This window comes from Rhamphochromis sp. 'chilingali' (assembly GCF_963969265.1).
Source record: "Rhamphochromis sp. 'chilingali' genome assembly, chromosome: 8".
NCBI classification, from domain to species: domain Eukaryota; kingdom Metazoa; phylum Chordata; class Actinopteri; order Cichliformes; family Cichlidae; genus Rhamphochromis; species Rhamphochromis sp. 'chilingali'.
In genome coordinates, this window is record NC_137935.1 from 904,879 (window position 1) to 926,465 (window position 21,587).

A 21,587-nucleotide genomic window follows, 5' to 3' on the forward strand; every position below is an offset into this window, starting at 1 on the left:
AGTGATTGAAGGTGGTGATGGCTCTATGGAGGGGGGAGAGGTGGGGGAATGAGTGTCCAAAGTGTCTCTATTGTTGGGGCCGTTGGAGGTGTGAAGGCTGCCTGATGGCTCGTCAAAACGGCAGTAGAAGTCGTTAAGGGTGTTGGCTAAGAGCAAGTCGTCAGTGGAGTGGGGGGTTTTAGGCTTGTAGTTTGTGATATTCCTAAAACCTTTCCACACAGAGGCCGAGTCATTCTCTGAGATCTGCTGCTGCATCTTCTCAGAGTGCTGATGTTTAGCAATGTCCACTTCTTTAGTGAACCTGTACTTGGCCTCTCTGTAGCAGTCCCTGTCTCCGCTTCTGAACGCCTTTCTCTTTTCCAGCCATAGCTTTTTGAGTTTAGGAGTAAACCAGGGTTTGTCATTGTTATAACTCACCCTGGTGCGTGATGGCCCAATGCTGTCCTCACAGAAGTGGATATACAGTGGGGCAAAAAAGTATTTAGTCAGCCACCGATTGTGCAAGTTCCCCCACTTAAAATGATGACAGAGGTCAGTAATTTGCACCAGAGGTACACTTCAACTGTGAGAGACAGAATGTGAAAACAAAATCCATGAATCCACATGGTAGGATTTGTAAAGAATTTATTCGTAAATCAGGGTGGAAAATAAGTATTTGGTCACCTCAAACAAGGAAAATCTCTGGCTCTCACAGACCTGTAACGTCTTCTGTAAGAAGCTTTTCTGTCCCCCACTCGTTACCTGTATGAATGGCACCTGTTTGAACTCATCATCTGTATAAAAGACACCTGTCCACAGCCTCAAACAGTCAGACTCCAAACTCCGCCATGGCCAAGACCAAAGAGCTTTCGAAGGACACCAGGAAAAGTATTGTAGACCTGCACCAGACTGGGAAGAGTGAATCTACAATAGGCAAGCAGCTTGGTGTGAAAAAATCAACTGTGGGAGCAATCATCAGAAAATGGAAGACATACAAGACCACTGATAATCTCCCTCGATCTGGGGCTCCACGCAAGATCTCATCCCGTGGGGTCAAAATGATCATGAGAACGGTGAGCAAAGATCCCAGAACCACACGGGGGGACCTGGTGAATGACCTGCAGAGAGCTGGGACCAAAGTAACAAAGGTCACCATCAGTAACACACTACAACGGCAGGGAATCAAATCCCGCAGTGCCAGACGTGTTCCGCTGCTGAAGCCAGTGCATGTCCAGGCCCGTCTGAAGTTTGCCAGAGAGCACATGGATGATACAGCAGAGGATTGGGAGAATGTCATGTGGTCAGATGAAACCAAAGTAGAACTTTTTGGTATAAACTCAACTCGTCGTGTTTGGAGGAAGAAGAATACTGAGTTGCATCCCAAGAACACCATACCTACTGTGAAGCATGGGGGTGGAAACATCATGCTATGGGGCTGTTTTTCTGCCAAGGGGACAGGACGACTGATCCGTGTTAAGGACAGAATGAATGGGGCCATGTATCGTGAGATTTTGAGCCAAAACCTCCTTCCATCAGTGAGAACTTTGAAGATGAAACGAGGCTGGGTCTTCCAACATGACAATGATCCAAAACACACCGCCCGGGCAACAAAGGAGTGGCTCCGTAAGAAGCATTTGAAAGTCCTGGAGTGGCCTAGCCAGTCTCCAGACCTCAACCCCATAGAAAATCTGTGGCGGGAGTTGAAAGTCCGTGTTGCTCGGCGACAGCCCCAAAACATCACTGCTCTCGAGAAGATCTGCATGGAGGAATGGGCCAAAATACCAGCTACTGTGTGTGCAAACCTGGTAAAGACCTATAGTAAACGTTTGACCTCTGTTATTGCCAACAAAGGTTATGTTACAAAGTATTGAGTTGTATTTTTGTTATTGACCAAATACTTATTTTCCACCCTGATTTACGAATAAATTCTTTACAAATCCTACCATGTGGATTCATGGATTTTTTTTTTTTCACATTCTGTCTCTCACAGTTGAAGTGTACCTCTGGTGCAAATTACTGACCTCTGTCATCATTTTAGGTGGGGGAACTTGCACAATCAGTAGCTGACTAAATACTTTTTTGCCCCACTGTAGGAGGTGACAGTGTCCGTAAACTCGTCCAAGCTGTTAGAAGCAGCCTTCATTGTGTCCCAGTCTGTAGACTCCAAACACGTGCGAAGCTCCTCCACAGCCTCGTTGCTCCACCGTTTTTTGGTCCTCACGACAGGTTTGGAGAGCTTCAGCCTCTGTCTGTACGCGGGGATTAGGTGGATCATGACGTGGTCAGAAAGTCCATGCACAGGAACTGGCAACTCAGTGGTAAAAAGCTTGCTGCTGCATTTTGCAAGTGACGGATATTGCAAGAGCCTGGCACCACAGTGCTAGAAGGGTTTGCTGCTGCTTTTGCACCAATAGATGCGGAGAAACTTTCAACTTGTTGGTAGGAAAACTTGATGCTGTGTTTGCAAATGAGTGATAAATGAGAACCTGGCAATCCAATGCCTATTTTGTTTTAGTCTATGCAGAGAAACTGGGAGCCAAGAGCATGCTGGTTTTTGCTATGGAGGGATGGAAGGGAAAGGAACTGGCAACCCAGTGTTTTTTGGTTTTTTTGCCTCCCCCAGTCTATGCAGAGAAACTGGCAGTTTGATGGTAGGAAGTTTGCTGCTGCATTTGTGAGTGACAGTGACAGAACCTGGCATCCCCATGCCAACTTGCTTGTGCACTTAGTGAAAGGCGGGATGGAAAACATCAAAACTGGCATCCCATGGCTAGCAGAGATAAACAACGATGGAGGAGCAGTAGAGCATGGAACTAGTGTTAGCTTTCCAGCTTGCATTAATTTAACTGTGATTAATATGTTTTGAAGCTGAACTTTAATCTCAGCCAAACGGATTTACTCAGGAACAAATACAACACTGAAATAAACCAAACATTAACATTTAGAAGTTATCTAAGTGACTTATATATCATGTTTAACCTGAGTAGCGATATCTTTCTATTAATAAAAAATAGTATACCTATATGCCTGAATAAAAACACACAGGTGAGATGTTAAAAGGCTTATATTTTTTATTTTAATATTTTAAAATTACAACAGACAGTCACTGGGGTTTGGAAGAGAACTGAACAAATATTTAAAATATAATCTGATCATTTTTGGAGCAGGATTCTGAAACTCTAGGATTTACCTTGCTGTTTTTGTTCCAGGTGAAAATGTTAAAATATTTTTAAGGTTAGATTTAATTCAGAGTCAGCTAATCTCAGCCAAACCAATTCACTCACGAACAAATAAAACACAAAATAAACCAAACATTAACATTTAAAAGTTATCTAAGAGACTTATAGATCATGTTCAACCTGAGTAGTGAAAGACCGTGGGAGGTTTGAAAAAGATGTGCCGGGAGTTCGCTGTTCTCACCGGGCTCTAGTGTCCCTTGACCTCCCGGTCAACTATCAAGCTGGTGGGTAACAGACGTCTTGGAAAACGTCGGGGCACTTTTGCAGATATGTGATGTCTTGATAAACCGAGAAGATATTTGAAGTTTATGGTTGCTGTCGGATACTCGATGGTCGGTTGTGTCGTGTGTCTGGCGACACTCTCGATGGAGGACATTGAACGACATCTACCAATTCTGAACCACGGTAACAGAGTTCTGGCTGATTGGAGCTGGTTCGGACCTGGCTTATCAAAGAACAAGAAGCGTCTACAGCTGTTCAAAATCCCACAAGGTGGCCGACATGATAGACGATGGGCAGGGCTGTGAGTACTCAGACTGTGTTTATTGAACACAATATGGATAAGATCTTGGAGAAGAACAACGGGAATTGAGAGACCTGGTGACCAGTGACGGACATTAGACCAACTGTAAAATTGGAAGCTGTTTGTTCGCACTAACCAAACCAACTACCATATTCATATCATGCGGCCCTGGCGCCAACTGGATGCTCAAGGCAAAAGCTGACGGGAATAACAAAACTCTCCCTTAGATAATAAGACTGTTGTGACTTTCGTCCTCCTCATTCAAGGTCACCCACGTCGACCTAAGATTGTTGACTTTTGCCTAACTGAGTGAAGGGACACTTTCTCTCGGCTGAACACGGAACAACCACACACTCACGCTTACACGCGCATGTACACTGACACATACCGACACTAACCGCCCCACCCCATCCAAACGCCTTCAAAGCTTATGTCTTCTATGTTGTGAGATGTGATGATTCATGAGCTCAGTCTGGGGGGAGTTCTTTTTTTTTTCCTCGTCTTTCCTCATGTTGTGCATTTTCTATGGTTTTGGTTTGGGTCGCTGCTCGTGTGGTCGACTGGCCAGTCAGTGTGGAAAAACTTTTCTAGCAGTCCTTCACAAACAGGGAACAGTCTGTCTATTCTCTCCATCTGTCAGCTGCTGCTGGCTCTTCCTCCTCCTCTTCCTCACACACTGCTGAGTTTGTCCTGGTGGATCATCAGGGCTGCAAAGCCTCACAGATGATGTGCAGCAGTGGGTCCCTCAGTCTGTCCTCACTCTGGACACTTGCAGTCGTCACACATGGAAATCAAATGTGTGATAAGCTGCAGGATTCAGACACAAGTGTAACTTATAAACACATGTTCATACTTTTATTCCACAATCAGAGAGAAAGAAACAGAGAGAGAGTGCAGGACAGACAGACAGGTGGCAGTCTCAGGTGTACACACTGCTACACAACAGCACCAGAGAAGCAGGATTTAGTGTTTGTGTTATTACGAGTGCTAAACAAGAAGAGTTCCAGATGGTGCAGTGGACACATGTGTGACTGCTGTGATTAAAGCATCTTTCTTTCAGCTTAACGAGTGAACCGTCAGCTCGTTCACACACACGTTAAAGTCCGTTTGGCTCGACACCACCGAGCAGAGGCAGCAATATAACATAGCTAACATTAACAGTGCAGTGAATCCTGCTTGTGCCGTGATGTTCAGGACTGCAAACCGAGCAGCATCACTGACTTTCAGCTTGTTGTGTTTGTGGATATATGACTGACTTTAATTATCCATGAAATCATCACAATCTCTGTGAGATTAAGGTCGACTATTGAACGGCGCATATTTAAAGGCTTTAAAACCAAGTTAGTACAAACATCACTAATGTCACATGACTTTGCCGACATGTGACCAACAGTAATGTTTTAATGTTCTTCATTATTAAACATTTGTACATAAATAAGTGACACAATATTCAGTACTTACTTTTGAAAGTTTACTCTTTGGCTGCCCCGCTTCAGCCATCTGCCGTTTTTTTCAAAAAAATTATCCACACCCACCGCACTATGAATTGTAGGATGGGTAGGCGCAGGAAGGATACACCTCCAATCTTTCAAATTTGGGGAAGCACAGATTTTTGGCCACATTTGGAGCAGGCTTCAAATTGGGGCAGTCTTCGTCACGTCACTGTGATGTAATTGGGCTTTAAATGCAGCCTCCGAAGGATGCAGACCCTAAATTGGGACACAGCTATTGAGACAGGCCCTGTTTGTCTGCCTGCCCCTCTGTGTGTATGTTTCCATTACTTCCTGTTTTACTTTGGTAGTCTCCTGTCTGTGTGTACCATATTTTGCTTTGGTTCTCTTATTTTGAAGGTACCTTCGTTCTCTGTCTCACGTGTTATGTTTAGCTTTGCGTCCTCTGTCTCATTGTGTGTAATTTACCCAAGCTGAGTTTCCTGTTCAATTCACTTTTATTTATATAGCGCCAAATCACAACATAAGTCGCCTCAAGGCGCTTCATAGATACAGAGAAAAACCCAACAATCATATGACCCCCTATGAGCAGCACTTTGGCGACAGTGGGAAGGAAAAACTCCCTTTTAACAGGAAGAAACATCCGGCAGAACCAGGCTCAGGGAGGGGCGGCCATCTGCTGTGATTGGTTGGGGAGAGAGAAGGAAGACAGGATAAAGACATGCTGTGGAAGAGAGACAGAGGTTAATAACAGATATGATTCAATGCAGAGAGGTCTGTTAACACATAGTGAGTGAGAAAGGTGACTGGAAAGGAAAAACTCAATGCATCATGGGAATCCCCGGCAGCCTACGTCTATTGCAGCATAACTAAGGGAGGATCCAGGGTCACCTGGTCCAGCCCTCTCATGTCTCGTTATAGAAATGTTTCATGCCATTCATTTCTTATATTTCTTCTCTGGCAGGTATTTGCTGTTAAGCAGACAAGAAGTTATCTCACTGCATTGGCTGAGTTCATGTCTGCTTAAGGTTTGTCTCTCTTCGAGCTCAGCTCTCTTTTCACTATGATGTTGACAATATTTCATGTTAAGAATTTTCTTGAAAATGTTTTGAATGCTGCTGTTTTCAGGTTGTTTTCAAGTAAAACCAAGCCATTGTGAAGTAGGCCTCCGTGCTTCCCCTCGAATATTTCTGTTTTCCCTGTCAGTGGACAAAGCTCAGCAAGAGGAAATGATTCACTGCTACCATGTCTTACACAATGCATGTTACAGAGCAGACAACTGGACCTGGACATCACTTAGCACATGGAGCAACACAACATAACTAATGATTCATCTTAACAGCTTGAAGAGTTTCATACAGGATGTGTGTTGTAGTGTGGAGTATTAATAGATCATCATTGACATCATTTAATATCTCAGTGATGCTGTTTGCTCTTTAATGTTGTCTAAATACACTCAGTTCAGTTTTATTTGTATATCACCAAATGGAGGTTTAATTAAAGGTTAAAGGTTTCTTTCTCTTTGTTTTCAGGCTGGTTGAACGGAAAACCTTTTAGGAAAGAGGGAGCATGGAGAACGTCTCTTTGCACACACATTTTATCCTGGATGGCTTTAGTGAACTCGGAGAGCTGAGGCCGTTCCTCTTCATCCCGTTCTCCTTCATGTTTGTTGTGTCACTGTTTGCTAACTCCCTGCTGGTGTACGTGATCGTTTCACAGAGAAGCCTCCACTCGCCGATGTACATCCTCATTGCCAGCATGGCGTGCATTGACCTCAGCCTCCCTGTATTCTTTGTTCCCCACATGCTGCTGAGCTTCCTGTTCGACTGGAGGGGGATCTCTCTCATCGGCTGCCTTGTTCAGATGCACTTCATCCACTTTTTTGGAACTTTTCAGTCCACTCTGCTGGTATGGATGGCTCTGGATCGCTACTTTGCCATCTGCACACCCCTTTACTACCACAATCACATGATCTTATCGAGATTCATTGCATTTTTAATACCACTTGTTGTCAGAAATGTTCTCATGATCACACTCCTTGTATGTCTGGCTGGAAAATTGCCATTCTGTTTGAGAAATGTGATAAACCACTGTTTCTGTGAGCACATGGCCTTGGTGGAGCTGGCCTGTGGAAGCACCACCATCAATAACCTCGTGGGTTTGATGGCCGTGTTTCTCATTCCTGTTCTTGACTTTGTCTTCATCGCTGCCTCCTATGTGGTGATATTCAGCTCTGTGCTGAAGTCCAGCAGGTCAGGTGTAAAAGCACTTCACACCTGCATCACTCACATCATGGTCATCACAGTCAGCCTCATTCTGGCTCTGACTGCTTTCCTGTCATATCGGATCAGAAACGGCCTCCCTGCAGCCAGTCGAGTTTTCTTCAGCACCATGTACCTGCTTTTTCCAAGCTGTTTCAACCCAGTTGTCTACGGCATTAGGACCAATGAGATCCGACAGCACATCCTCAAGAGACTGACTTGCTGTCACATTTGCCAGATGAGCCCAGTTACTAACAAATGATTATCAAAAGGCCAACTCCCCAGCTGTCTCATGAAAACTTCAGGTTTTTATACGTCCTCATCAAGCAGGGCACTATTCGAGATGCTCTATTCTTAACCCTAAAATGAAAGGTGAAAGGTGTACTCCACTCCTATGACTAGGGATTTTCACAAGATGCTAGTACATGTTGAATTTGATGTGTTCATTTGTATTAGAGCATGCAAAAACTAAAACAGTGAAAGAGCTGTCTCCTTCTTCAAATCCATCTTGAAGAAGGCACATAGATCATGGTTGAAAAGCAAAGAAAGGAACACTAAAGAATCTGTTTCCTTGAAAAGTGTTTATTCATTCATTAGATCCAACAAGGAAGAGTTAGACTGAATGAATGCCCCTTTAGGTCAGCGGCATTCAATTAAAATTTAAGGAGGTCCAGATAACGAAAATTTCCACATGCATTATAATAATGTACCAGTGTCTGAATATACTCAACAACTGATGGTCAATTAAAATAAATAAAATACAATTCAGAATTATTTAATTTGTGTTTATTATTTAATTTCATAACCAGGAAGATAATATAATGAAAAATAATAATCAAATGTTCTGTTACGTTTCAAGTAAAACTATAAAAAGTTGCATTTCCTGCGAAAATGCAGCGTGACTGCCGTGTAAATGGTAAATGGCCTGTATTTGTATAGCGCTTTTCTAGTCCCTAAGGACCCCAAAGCGCTTTACACAACCTGTCATCCACCCATTCACACACTGGTGATGGCAGCTACATTGTAGCCACAGCCACCCTGGGGCGCACTGACAGAGGCGAGGCTGCCGGACACTGGCGCCACCGGGCCCTCTGACCACCACCAGTAGGCAACGGGTGAAGTGTCTTGCCCAAGGACACAACGACCGAGACTGTCCAAGCCGGGGCTCGAACCGGCAACCTTCCGATTACAAGGCGAACTCCCAACTCTTGAGCCACGATCGTGTAGCGGAAATTATCTGCCGAAAACAGCTGAAGAAGCAGAAGTGTCTGCTTGAAAAGATGTGAAAGGGTACACTGAAGAGTGTCAAGAAAACAGAGGGAACGCGAGCAGGGAAGATTCACTGCACCAGGTGCAAGGTGAAGGATTCAGACCTGCGCCACCCAGTCTCAGTTATTTTATGGCTACAATATATTCTGCATCATTAATGATATAATCTATAGTATTGATACTGCATTAAGATGTTTATTAAAACCTGCTGACTTTACATTAACCTTTTTATTACAGGTACAGCTAAGACCATTGTATACACATGGCATTTTGTGCTCATTAAAGAGTTAAAGCTCAGTCATTAAAGGTCTCAAGCTTTGTTTGGCGCGAATGTCCAGGCAATCTATTGTGTAGGTGACTTAGAGCAACAGAAGGTTAAAACTGCATACACGCTTACAAAACACATATAGTACATATAATCTAGAAACAGGCTTGAGTGAAGGCCTGAATGTATTCAGCTTCTTGTTGGAACCTGTGGCATTTGAGTTTACTTAGTAACAGGCGACAGAAGATGGGTCAACAGGAGGACAAGTCCACGGGGACCTCCAGGGCCTGAAATCATCGCCATATTTGGGAAAAGATGTTAGAAAGAGGAGCTTCTGTGTCTGACCATATCTCTAAAAATTGTCTCATTGTCTGTACAAGATGTGTACAACTCCCAACTCTTGAGCCACGATCGCCCTATAAAGAAGCTGAAGTGTCTGCTAAAAAAAGGGGAGGGGTGAAGAAGCTATGCTGTCAGCTGAAAAGAGGTCAAGAAGATGAAGTGGTGATGAAAAGAGGTGAAGAAGCTATACTTCTTCACCTGCCCAAAAAAGGAGAAAAGGATGAACAGGCTGCTGAAGACAACTGACGAAGCTGAAGTCCATATTAGAAAAGTTGCTGAAATCATAAAACTTTGCACAATTGCAATAAATTCACAAAAATATTGACCAATGAAAACAGTCAGCTGGAAAAAACTGAACAAGCTGAAGTTTCGTTAAAAGTAGTAGTTGTTTAATGGTGAGCAATTGGCTGCTGTCGGCTGAAAAGAGGTGAAGAAGTTTTCGAAAGTCCCATAAAATCAACATTTGAATTAATGGGGAGATGTTCCATTTGTTCCCTCTTAGAGGCCATGCTGCGTATGTTCAGAGGGCCACCGAGGAGCCCTTTGTCTTTACACTGTGGATCCCATATAGCCCTGGCTTAATTAAGAGTCCGAAATAACTTACACGAGCCATGCTTTTTGAACGCAGGGTTCCTCTGTATACGCATGGGTATGATAGGCTGTGTTGTGTTTATATCTTTCAACTCTAATTAAATCTCTTACCAAACCCCTCCGCTGTGTTACTTCCTTTCTTAATAAATTAGGCTTTGAAATGTCTGGAACAATTAAGGCACCCTTTCGTGGTTGCTTCAGGGCCTTGTCAAGAACTTTGGTTTTTGTAGTCTTGTAGATACTCTGGGGTTATCCTCTCTTGTTGGGGTCTTCTTCCTTCCTCCTCATCATGATCTGATGGCGGAGCTTCTAAATCAATTTTCCAGCATTCACCATCTTAGCATTTCCATTTCCGTAAGTTTAATACAGAGCTCTGGTGTAACTGGTGTTATGTAGACTTCTGAGCATGTCCAACAAATTGACAGGATACATGTGGTGTAGGGAAGTTGGGAAAGCATTTGGGACTTGTGATTTTTAACATACACTGACTGGTTAAATTGGCAGTTTTGCTTTTATGCTCAGCTCTCTTTTCACCACAACATACTAGTACAGCTTCTGCATTACTGCAGATGCTGCACTGATCTGTCTGTTAATCTCTCTCCTTATGAATAACACCTAGAGATACTTAAACTCCTCCACTTGGGACACCAACTCTTCCCTGACCTGAAGTGTTCACCCAAACCAAGGCAGCTCTCTGGGTGCTCAGCACCCCCAAAGCGCTGATCCTAGAATCGCCCCTGCCCCTGACCAAACCATAATCGGTCCAGATATGGCATGCCATCACATAAACAGTGCCATCTATGCAAGGCCTGGCCCACATCTGGATGACATACGACAGAGAGGAGATTGCTCGAGAAGGAATCACGTACACAGATTCAATCTGGGACAGCTTGCACATTGAACTGTCACTGAACTCTTCTCACTTTAAATAAAACGCACTGTCTATTCCTTCTAAATCTCCACTCCTGGGTCCTGGGTCGGCATGTTATGAAGGGACATTTCTCAGATAAGTTTCCCACACCAGTAAAAGAGTCCGACCGCCAGTGAGTGTGGGGAGTCTGACGGGCGCCATTGCTTTTTTTTTTTTTTTTTTTTTTTTTTTTTGTCCCGTTTGGATCTTTAGCATCAGAATTGTTGTCTTAAGGCCAAGAAAGATGCCAAGCGGATTTATTTTACCAAGTGGATCATCATGGCCTTGCCGTATTGGTCCATTTGATTGGCCTTTATTATAATTATGAATTTATTTTATTTTCAGTTGCTACAAACGGGACAGACATGACTGGGGGATAGGACAGGGAGAAAGAATGAAAGAAAGAGAGGGAGAGAAAGAAAACCAGAGGGGAGAAGAGACGGTGAGAAGGGGGGAAGAAAGAAAAAAAAAAAAAGACAAACAACAAAAAAAACAAAACTCCTGGGTCACCTGTATGGAGAAAAAAAACAGAGGAGACAGCAAACAACAAAGAGCAACATAATAAAAAAACCAGCACCGTCACAATAAACTAGCTAGCAGTAGATATCAGTAGATACTAAATAATAAACGATATTGTGCAGCATGCAAGATAGACAGCGCACAATGTGCTTTGAGGCAGCAGCCAAGAAAGCTGTAGTCCGCGTCTGTGAATACCCGTGTGTACACCTGTGTGCATACCTGTGTGGATCAGCATGCTTGCATTCCAGAGGTTTCTCCATGTAACGATCTGCTAGGGAGTGTGGGGGGGCCACAGCCCCGTCCTCCAGGGTATGAAGCAGGTATGGAGGAGATCAAAACTCCAGACATCCAGAGGACGGGCGCCATTGCTAACTTTGTTTCCCACCCAAGTTGTTCTGCTAAACTAATCTTTCGTTCTCTAACTCACCCATGCAGTGCTTTGATTGACTCAGGTGCAGAACAAAGTTTTCTGGACGAGCCACTAGCCTGTGAGTTAGGCTTCCCGGTGATGCCTCTACCAGAGACACTCCAAGTAGCAACGATCAACGGTAGCCCGCTGGCAGTAGTCACACACTGCACCGAGGACATCACTCTTTTCCTCTCCAGTAATCACACTGAACATATCATTCTTTTTCTTTTCAATGCTCCCCACACCGGATTGGTGTTGGGCTAGCCTTGGTTTAAACATCATAACCCTCAGATTGTTTGAGAGAGGGGTAGAATTACGGTTGGAGTTCTTTGTGCCCTGAACAGTTTTTGCGTTCTGCTACACCGAACAAAATGCCCGCTGCTCTACCTTACAATATAAAGCGCCTTGAAGCGACTGTTGTTGTGATTTGGCGCTATATGAATTGAATTGAATTGAATTGAATTGAATTGTCCTACTGAACCAGCCTCTTCCCTAGACCTGTCAGCAGTTCTGGAAGAGTATCATTATTTAGCTCCAGTTTTTTGTAAAGAAAAAGGTTGCTGAGAGATGGTGGTCTAGGGCAATGAAACAGAGGGAGAGGAGAGTCAGGATGGTTCAGAGAATTGAATGAATAACAGTCCAGTAACAGTCTGTATGTCTTACTTTGTCAGAAGGCAAAGTGATGCCAGACTGTGAGGTAGCAGCCTGGGTGAGTCCAGTCCAATAATCAACCTGTTGGAGTAGCGTTCAGGTAGCTGCTCTGTGGGTGGATTATATTCTTAAACTTAGTTACAGAATTCCAGAAAGACATCTACTGTGATAAAGTCTACTCTCCACTGCTGTGTAATCAATTATTGTAAATGTAAATGTTATCAGGAAATGATCAGACAGCAGAGGGTTTTCAGGAAACACTGTTACATGTTCAGTTTCTATGCCATATGTTAAAACAAGATCTAGAGTGTGATTAAAGTGGTGGGTGGGTTCTTTTACATTTTGAGAGAAGCCAATTGAATCTAATAACACATTAGACTGTGTCACCCCATATGGAAAAGAAATAGAAAAACTTATAAAAGACTTGCATCAGCTTTAGCTTGCTTCATATGGTCAATCATATAAGGCTCATATGATTTACTCATGAACCCACATAGCAAGCAGGTCTGGCCCGGATCTGGTATCAAGCCGGCACTGCTGGCTGACTTCTGGCATGATAAGACGTATGTCATCCAGATATGGGCCAGGCCTGGCATAGGTGGCACTGTCTATGTGATGGCATGCCACATCTGGCTCATTTGTGGTTTGGTTTATGTGGCCCAGGCTTATAGAAAACAGGTCTGGCCCGGATCTGGTATCAAGCTGGCACTTCTGACTGACTGGTGTCATGGCAGAGTGTATGTCAACCAGATGTGCGCCAGGTCTGGCAATGACGCCACTGTTTATGCGATGGCATGCCATATCTGGCCCACATACCTCTAAAATGATGGCCCTTTGGTTGCCCAGACCAGGTTTTCCAGAGGTAATCCACACATGGGCCAGCAAAGGACCACCAGTGTGTCTGCAACTGGCCTTGTGCTGGCCAATGTGTGGGCCACCTTTGGCAAACCAGATCTGGGCCACCAAAGGGCCGTCATTCTTTGCGGTATGTGAACCTGTGAAGACTCCCCAGACCTGCTGGTACCAGGAGTCCAGCAGTCCACCTAAACAAAGGGCTTTTATAGCAGATACAGAGTAGGTGTCCTCCCATAGTATAAATCAGTAAGAGAAGGTATGACCTCTCTCATGACCTTAAGATGTGTGTTTATGCCACAGTGCTCTGGGAGGCACACAGAGTCTTTGCAGCCTGCTAAGGATCAAACATACTATCACTACACAATCGATTATACACCTCTAAGAATATATGGTTATATATTATATAAGCGCCTTGAGGCGACTTTTGTTGTGATTTGGCGCTATATAAATAAAATTTAATTGAATTGAATATTTCTAAGCATAAATAACAATCCAACAACATAAACCTAACAGGGACAGCTTGGAATAAAACTGTTAAGTGCACGTCACGGCAGTGTGCCATGCAGGACACATCTCCCTTCTAGAAGTGAATAAAAGTGTTAAATGATCTACTGAGCAGTGTGTTGTCTTCCATCAGATGCCTATGAGGAATCAAAAAACTTGGTGAAGTGTTGAGACGCAACACCTGCCTGTGGGATTTGTTTTGGTTGTTTTTTTCCTTCTCCCGTTTTTCTCCCTCTCCATTCCTGGTGTTGTTTAAGGAAGTTGCACTTCTGGAAGTCAGGCGCTGAAGGACATCCGACCTGGAAGCACCTCTACGTGGGAGCTGAGTTGATTCAGCATCCCAGCTGTTGACAGACGGTGACAGTCAGCGCTGGAATATTTCACCAAGCCTGGTATTAACTCTGGTGTCTAAACTGAGTGAAGTGAGAGAAGAGACTGTTTGCTGTGTTTGCCTGCTCAAGGATTTCCAACAGGGAGGAAGGAGTTGAGGAATCATGAGCACAGGTCATTGCTGGGAAAGTGACAGAAGGTGGTACCACGCACCACAGGAGAAATGGGGAAGGCTCACTGATGATTGTTTGCACACTTGCATTGCCTATTGGACTAATTTATCACTGTAAATAAATTCACTGTCTGCTCTCCAAGAGTTCACATCTGGGTCCTCCCTTCCACCCACCCTGAAAAAAATGCTATGTTGAGGACTTCTTTAAGTTGCTTGAAGACGTTTCACCTCTCATCTGAGAAGCTTCTTCAGTTCTAAGGTCAAATGGTGGGGTGCAAGCTCCTTTGACTACGATGACCTGGATGACTGAGAACCTTCACAGACATATGTTGAGGATGTCATTTTTAGCTTCTACATGGATGTTAAAATCACCCACAATAATTATTTTATCTGAGCTGATCACTAAATCAGGTAAAAAGTCTGAGAAATCAGACAGAAACTCTGTGTAAGGCCCAGGTGGATGATAGATGATCAAACATTTGGGTATTCCAACTGAGGTAGACAAGGCTAAGCTCTTTGGTCCAGTTGTGGCTACTGTAATATTCTTTCTTTGTGATTTGTTTATGTTTAAGTAATTTTCGTTTGTTTTTGTTTGTTCCTGGTGTAAACTGGTTGCTGAAATACAGAATAAATCATTATTTTGACTAATTATCAAACCATTCACTAACAGGTCTGTGTAGGTTCTCAGTCATCCAACTCGTGGTAGTCTGTGGAGCTTGGAAAGAAAGCAGCTGGACTTCTTTAACTTTCATGAAGATGTTTCACCTTCCATCCAAGAAGTTTCTTTAAAGCCATCCAGGATAAAATGTGTGTGCATGCTCCCTCCTTCCTAATAGCTTTTCAGTTCAATCAGCCTGAAAAGAAAGAGAAAGAAACATTTAACCTTCACCGGAAATCAAACTACATTTCTCTCATTTAAGTTTTAAAAACCGTCATACAGCCATACCAAATCAAAAATCAAACTAGGGTGAATGCCAGGGCCTACTATGATGCAAGCCACCAATCTCAGTTTGATTTCTGCAGCATAATTTCATAAATGATTCAATCAGCTGTGACATCCTCTCACACACTGAGTTCGGCTAAACATGACACGCATGTTGTTACAGAGGAAACACATGAACCCGAACTGCAGTCCAAAGAACTTTATTGCAGTTCTGTAATACTGAGGAGTAAAGCTAAATGATTTATTTTAAGCTTATTTTATGGATATAAAACATTGAAAATTGCAGTGTGCTGTTAGGGTCAGAGTGAGGGCACAGTGGGGACTCTTTCATCATGTATACTGTGTGTTTGCACGTTAATGAGTCCCAGACGAGCTCCTCATTCTTTCATCCTCCTCAGCAACTGTGATGCAACACAAGGCTCGGCCTCGGAGGCCTGTGGCCAGTCAGAAAAAATGGAACTACACTGACACACCTCAAAAATGCAACAACTGATTAATATGCAGTATTGTCCACATTATTTTCCTTTTTATGGAGGAATGTAACAAACTTTGTGTTTGTGTGGTTGTTGCAGGAAACAAAACAGCTTTCTTGTGGTCACCTCACAGGAGCATAAACACCAAAGCAGAGTCCCAAAGCCGCTCTGAAGAGTCCCCTTCCATTATTCCCCGTGCTGTACTGTGTGTTAATTGGCCTGTAGCTGGTTCAATCCTCCAGAGTGTCCGAGTGGCTACAGGCCTCTGAGGTCGGGTCTTGTTTTGCATCACAGTTGCTGTTGATGAAACAATGAGAAGCTCGTCTGAGACTCATTAATGTGCAAAGACACAGTATACATGATGGAAGAGTCCCCACTGTGCCCTCACTCTGACCCTAACATCACACTGCATTTTTCAATGTGCTATATGCAAAAATAATAATCCTAAAATACAGAACAAGGTGCTTTGTTTTTTTGTTTTTTGTATTGAATATTTTGTAGTTGGTATTTTACTAGGCTATAACATTACTGCTGATTGAACTACTGATGCCTGTCTTAGCCACAACACTTTTGCTAAAGAGATTTTTATTTTCAAGATTCATATTTTCCTCGTTAAACAAAAATTAAATAAAAATTGTGTCCATCCTTCCATCTTCTTCAGCTTATGCGGGGCCGGGTCGCGGGGGCAGCAGCCTAAGCAGAGAAGCCCTCCAGCTTGTCTGGGGGAACAACAAGGTGTTCCTAGGCCAGCCAAGAAATATGATCTCTCCGGCATGTCCTGGGTCTGCTGCGAACATTCTAGTGCGAGCTGGAGGGCATCACCCGATGAAGCCAACAGAACCCCATCATCCACAAAAAGCAGGGCTGAGATTCTGAGGCCACCTAAGTAAAAGCCCTCCGCCACTTGGCTGTGCCTTGAAATTCTGTCTATAAAGATTATGAACAGAATCGGTGACAACTGGCAGCTGTGGCGCAGCCCATCACCCACCAGGAACGAGTCCAACTTATTGCCAGCTTTGCAGACAGAGCTCTTGCAACGGTTGTATAAGGACTGAATGGCCCGTAGCAATTGTCCAGACACCCCATACTCCCGGAGCACCCCCCACAAGACCCCCCGAGGGACCTGTGGTTTAGACTGAGAAGACTAATGCCTTCTCCAAGTCCACAAAACACATGTAGACTGGTTGGGCAAACTCCCATGCGCCCTTGAGTATCCTTGAGAGGATAAAGAGCTGGTCCAGTGTTCCGCAACCAGGACGAAAACCACTTTGTTCCTCCTGTATCCGAGGTTCGACTAATGGACGCACTCTCCTTTCCAGCACCCTGGCATAGACTTTCCAAGGAGGCTGCGGAATGTGATTCCCGTGTAGTTGGAACACACCCTCCGGTCCGCTTTATCAAAGATGGGAAGCACCACCCCGGTCTGCCTGTCCAGGGGTACTGCCCCTGATCTCCATGCAACATTGTAGAGGCGTGTCAACCAGGACAGCCCTACAACTTCCAGAGCCTTCCGGAACTCAGGGCGGACCTCATCCACCCCAGGGGCTCTGCCACCAAGAAGTTGTTTAGCTGCCTCAGTGACCTCGCCCCCAGAGATTGGCGGGTCATGCCCTTTGTCCTCAGACTCTGCTGGGGATTAAGGAGGTCAGTGGGATTAAGGAGGTCCTCAACATATTCCTTCCACCGCCCGACAATTTTCTCAGTCGAAGTCAGCAGCGCTCCCCCCACACTATACACAGTGCAGGTAGAGCACCGCTTTCCCCTCCTGAGACGCCTGACGGTTTGTCAGAATCTCTTCGAGGCAGTCCGAACGTCTTTTTCCATTGCCTCTCCGAACTCCTCCCACACCAGAGTTTTTGCTTCAGCCACAGCCCGTGGCGCGTTCCATTTGGCCTGTGGGTTCCCTATCAGCTGCCTCCGAGGTCACACAGGCTAACCAAGCCCGAAAGGAAAGATCCCTTAAAAAATATAATTTTTTAAACTCCTCCACTTGGGACACCAACTCTTCCCTGACCTGAAGTGTTCACTCAAACCAAGGCCTCAGACTTGGAGGTGTTCATTCTCCTTCCTGCCGCTTCACACTCAGCAGTAAACTACTTCACTGACAGGTGGAGGCCACTACCTTATACAGCCAAAACAACCGCATAGTCTGCAACCAACATAGAAGAGATCCTGATGCCACCAAGGTGAAAAACTTCCATCACTTGTCCCACCTGGAAATTCTGTCCATAAAAACAGTGAACATAGTCGGTGACAAACAGCAGGCAGTTTTGTAAAGAAGCTGGAGTCATTACAAGCTTCTCACATAAGACACAAGATGTAAGAGATCTAACAGGCCGCACAGCACAACTGCCAACAACACAGCTGAACGCATGTCATCGTTCCACCTACAGGGTTACTGGAACAAGCATTGTTGGTGCCTGGAAGTAAACAGGAAGTAAAACTGAAAGTAAAGATCAAAACACAAGTCTAAAAACAGGACACAAACTGCAGTGTGCTGTTTGAATTTAGCATCAGGGCTTTAGCATTAGTTCATCAACACAGTGATGTTCATACACACTGCATTCTTTACATTTTCCCACAGTGTGTCTGTTATTTTGACCATGTGTTCTGTGATATTCAGCTGGTCACACCAACAGGGTTGCAAAGTGGTCGCGTCAGACGGAGAGTATTAAAGTGCTCAGTCAGATCAGCAGGGACAGGTGGATGGAGGAATGGATGGAGGTGGATCAGGGTTTGACACCATCCGCCTGCAATCGAGGCACACAGTCAGCAAGTCAAGCCTGCTCATTTATTTCCATTCAGGAACAATTAGGTAACCTCTGACTCTTTATGAATAATCTTTCATAAAAGTCTTCATTCTTCTTTATATGCAGCAGAGAGTTCCCGTACTCTAATATTTCTGAGGAACTGACTGATTTTTCACTGAACCGATTGTTCTGAGTGTGCTTTCAGTGTTGTCTTCAATGTGAACCCTGTGAACTCTGAGAGGACACATGAGCTGCCTCGGCTGTGAGTGAGGTTTGTTTGCTGTGATCATTTGTGCTGCTCGTGTGTTTTTCACTAACAGCTGATGTTGAGCCAGTTCAAACTTTCCATGCGGTGGAAAGCACACCACACCGTCTGAGTCTCCTGTTTTTATCAGATTTTTATCACTTCTTAACTGTTGTTACTTGAATATTAAACATACTAAAGTTGACCTTTGAGTCAAAGGCAAGGTAGAAAAAAACATACAAGAATGGTGAGAAGTGAAGAGGGGAGGGAGGGCTCCACTGACATGAAATAGCTGAGAGTCTGAACCGCAAGTAGAATTAAAATGTGACTACAAAGTAAAGAAAGAGTGAGGTGGAAATCATACAACTGTGTAATGAAGATTTCTCCATAAATCCTCTAACATTTGTAGGTTCAGCTTCCAATATTTATGTCATGGATAAAGCTTATGTAGTTCTGAATAAGAAAAGAGTCCATGTGAAAACTGTGAAGGAGCTCCTTGATTCAATCAGCATCTGACAAACAGAAACAGCTCTAACTGTTGAATGTTTATTGTAGATCGTCCTTGAGCCACATTCATGGATTTCAGAATTCTGTGGACACACATAAAACATGGCGCACCATCTCTGTTTAGAAGATATCAATGTGTGTAAAGACGACTGTTGTATGTATCACACTTTCATGCAAGAGGCCTAAACAGTGACACTGGTGTTGCAGCAGTTTGTCGTTCATGGCAGGGTTGGGACTTTGTGGTTCCTCGGTTGTTTCTAAAGATCTTAACTCATTTCCTCTTATCTGTGAGTGAGAGTTTGGACTTTCCCATTGCTTTGAGTATTGGTCAGTCTACTGAGTGCTGTTAAACAAATTATTTTTATGCTGCAAAGAGAAACTACAAGCTGTATTCTATAAAAAGGGGTTAACCGTCTGTTAGCCAACGCTGGAAGGTTGAAGTGTCAACAGAACACAGAGTCTGTGTCTTTGGCTCCAGCTTTCTTTATCAGTTCTTTCAATTTGTATTAAACCACTGTGGATTATTCTGATTTTTTGTCTCATTTCAGCCTGATCCAGCTAAAAACTAGGAGGGTTGGGGAGGCGACAGAGATGGAGGCAGTGAAGGAGAACATCTCCTCACACAAATATTTCTTCCTGGATGGCTTTAGTGAACTCGGAGAGCTGAGGCCGTTCCTCTTCATCCCGTTCTCCTTCATGTTTGTTGTGTCACTGTTTGCTAACTCCCTGCTGGTGTACGTGATCGTTTCACAGAGAAGCCTCCACTCGCCGATGTACATCCTCATTGCCAGCATGGCGTGCATTGACCTCAGCCTCCCTGTATTCTTTGTTCCCCACATGCTGCTGAGCTTCCTGTTCGACTGGAGGGGGATCTCTCTCATCGGCTGCCTTGTTCAGATGTATTTCATTCACTTGTTAGGAGCCTTTCAGTCCACTCTGCTGCTGTGGATGGCTCTAGATCGTTACTTTGCCGTCTGCACCCCGCTCCACTATCAAGAACAAATGGCTTTAGCAAGATTTCTTAAATTTGTAATCCCTTTTTCCATCAGAAATATGTTTGCTGTCTTGGTGGTGGTCAGTCTGGCTGGAAAATTGCCATTCTGTCTGAGAAATGTGATAAACCACTGCTTCTGTGAGCACATGGCCTTGGTGGAGCTGGCCTGTGGAAGCACCACCATTAACAGCCTGGTGGGGTTGATCTCAGTCTTCTCTGTCCCTGTGACTGACTTCTTCCTCATCACTGCCTCTTACACAGTCATATTCAGCTCTGTGTTGAGCTCAGGAAAGTCAAGTGCCAAAGCTCTTCACACCTGTGTAACGCACATCGTGGTCATGACTGTTAGTCTGACCATCATACTCACAGCTTTCCTCTCATATCGAATAAGAAACGGTCTCCCTGCAGCCATTAGGATTTTCTTCAGCATACTGTACCTGTTCTTTCCAAGCTGTTTCAACCCGATCATCTACGGCATCAGAACTAAGGAGATCCGACAGCACATCCTCAATACACTGAGAGTCTGACCCATATTTTTTTCAGAGCAAATATAAATATTTCAATAACTTGGAATTTTCTTTATATTTATTAAACATATAATAACATATGATGCCTTACATATGTGCAATTCATTTTATTTTGTATGGTATGTATTTGACAATCAGATGCTGAGAAGAACATTACCATATAGAAATTAACTATGACTATAACATAGCAGTTGAATAAATCAGGGGGGGGAAAACGGTTTAAACATCTGCATCTTCATGTCTTTAGAGACACTGGCACTCAGAATGGTGTAGTACAGCAATATAGTCACCAGGTGTCAGTGTACTGCTATCACACCTGCTATGTATGCTACACCACTCAGATAAAACATTACACTCAAGCAGTGTATCTACTCTGGTCCAAAGAAATCCCACTTTGTACGGATGTCCACAATTTTTCCCTTTTTATCTCCTCTCACATTCATGAAGCACCGTGAAAACTAGAAAAAAAATACTTTTAATAGTACATATGGCATCCATCTCAGCCACTTATTTCTTTTAAGAAAGTGCACAGATGCTCAACAAAATTAACCAGCATAATTTAACTGTGCACACCCTGTAGAGCAGCAGTAGAAAAGTTGTGTTATCGTTCTGTCTTGACTCTCTTCTGCTTCCTGTGACTCATGGAGGAGGAGACTACTCTACAATGATCATCATTCCATTCTAAGAAAAAAATGTATGTCACTGGACTCGTAAATTATCTTTTTCCACTAGAAGTGTACACAAACTGAACCCAAATCAAAGGAAAAAGTCTGAAATCAATGTGACGATCTCACATGCTGGCTTCATTTCATTTTTCCACCTTTCTCAGAGCTATTTAGAAGATCAGCACATCCAACAGGTCTCAGAAGTCAGGTCTCA

At 43.9% G+C, this 21,587-nt stretch overlaps 2 protein-coding genes across 2 annotated transcripts; both read left to right on the top strand.

Annotated features, from left to right (window-relative positions):
- Positions 1 to 6,761: 6,761 nt before the first annotated feature.
- On the top strand, positions 6,762 to 7,715 carry LOC308401021 (olfactory receptor 52K1-like; the record flags this gene model as incomplete). The annotated part of the gene is made up of 1 exon (XM_080889087.1): positions 6,762 to 7,715. One exon carries the CDS (start codon positions 6,762 to 6,764, stop codon positions 7,713 to 7,715), a length of 954 nt encoding a protein of 317 aa, XP_080745213.1.
- Positions 7,716 to 19,778: 12,063 nt separating this feature from the next.
- LOC308401022 (olfactory receptor 52K1-like) lies at positions 19,779 to 20,708 on the top strand (the record flags this gene model as incomplete). Its single annotated transcript, XM_080889088.1, has 1 exon — positions 19,779 to 20,708. The coding sequence occupies one exon, from the start codon at positions 19,779 to 19,781 to the stop codon at positions 20,706 to 20,708; it is 930 nt and encodes a 309-aa protein (XP_080745214.1).
- Between the last annotated feature and the right edge of the window lie 879 nt (positions 20,709 to 21,587).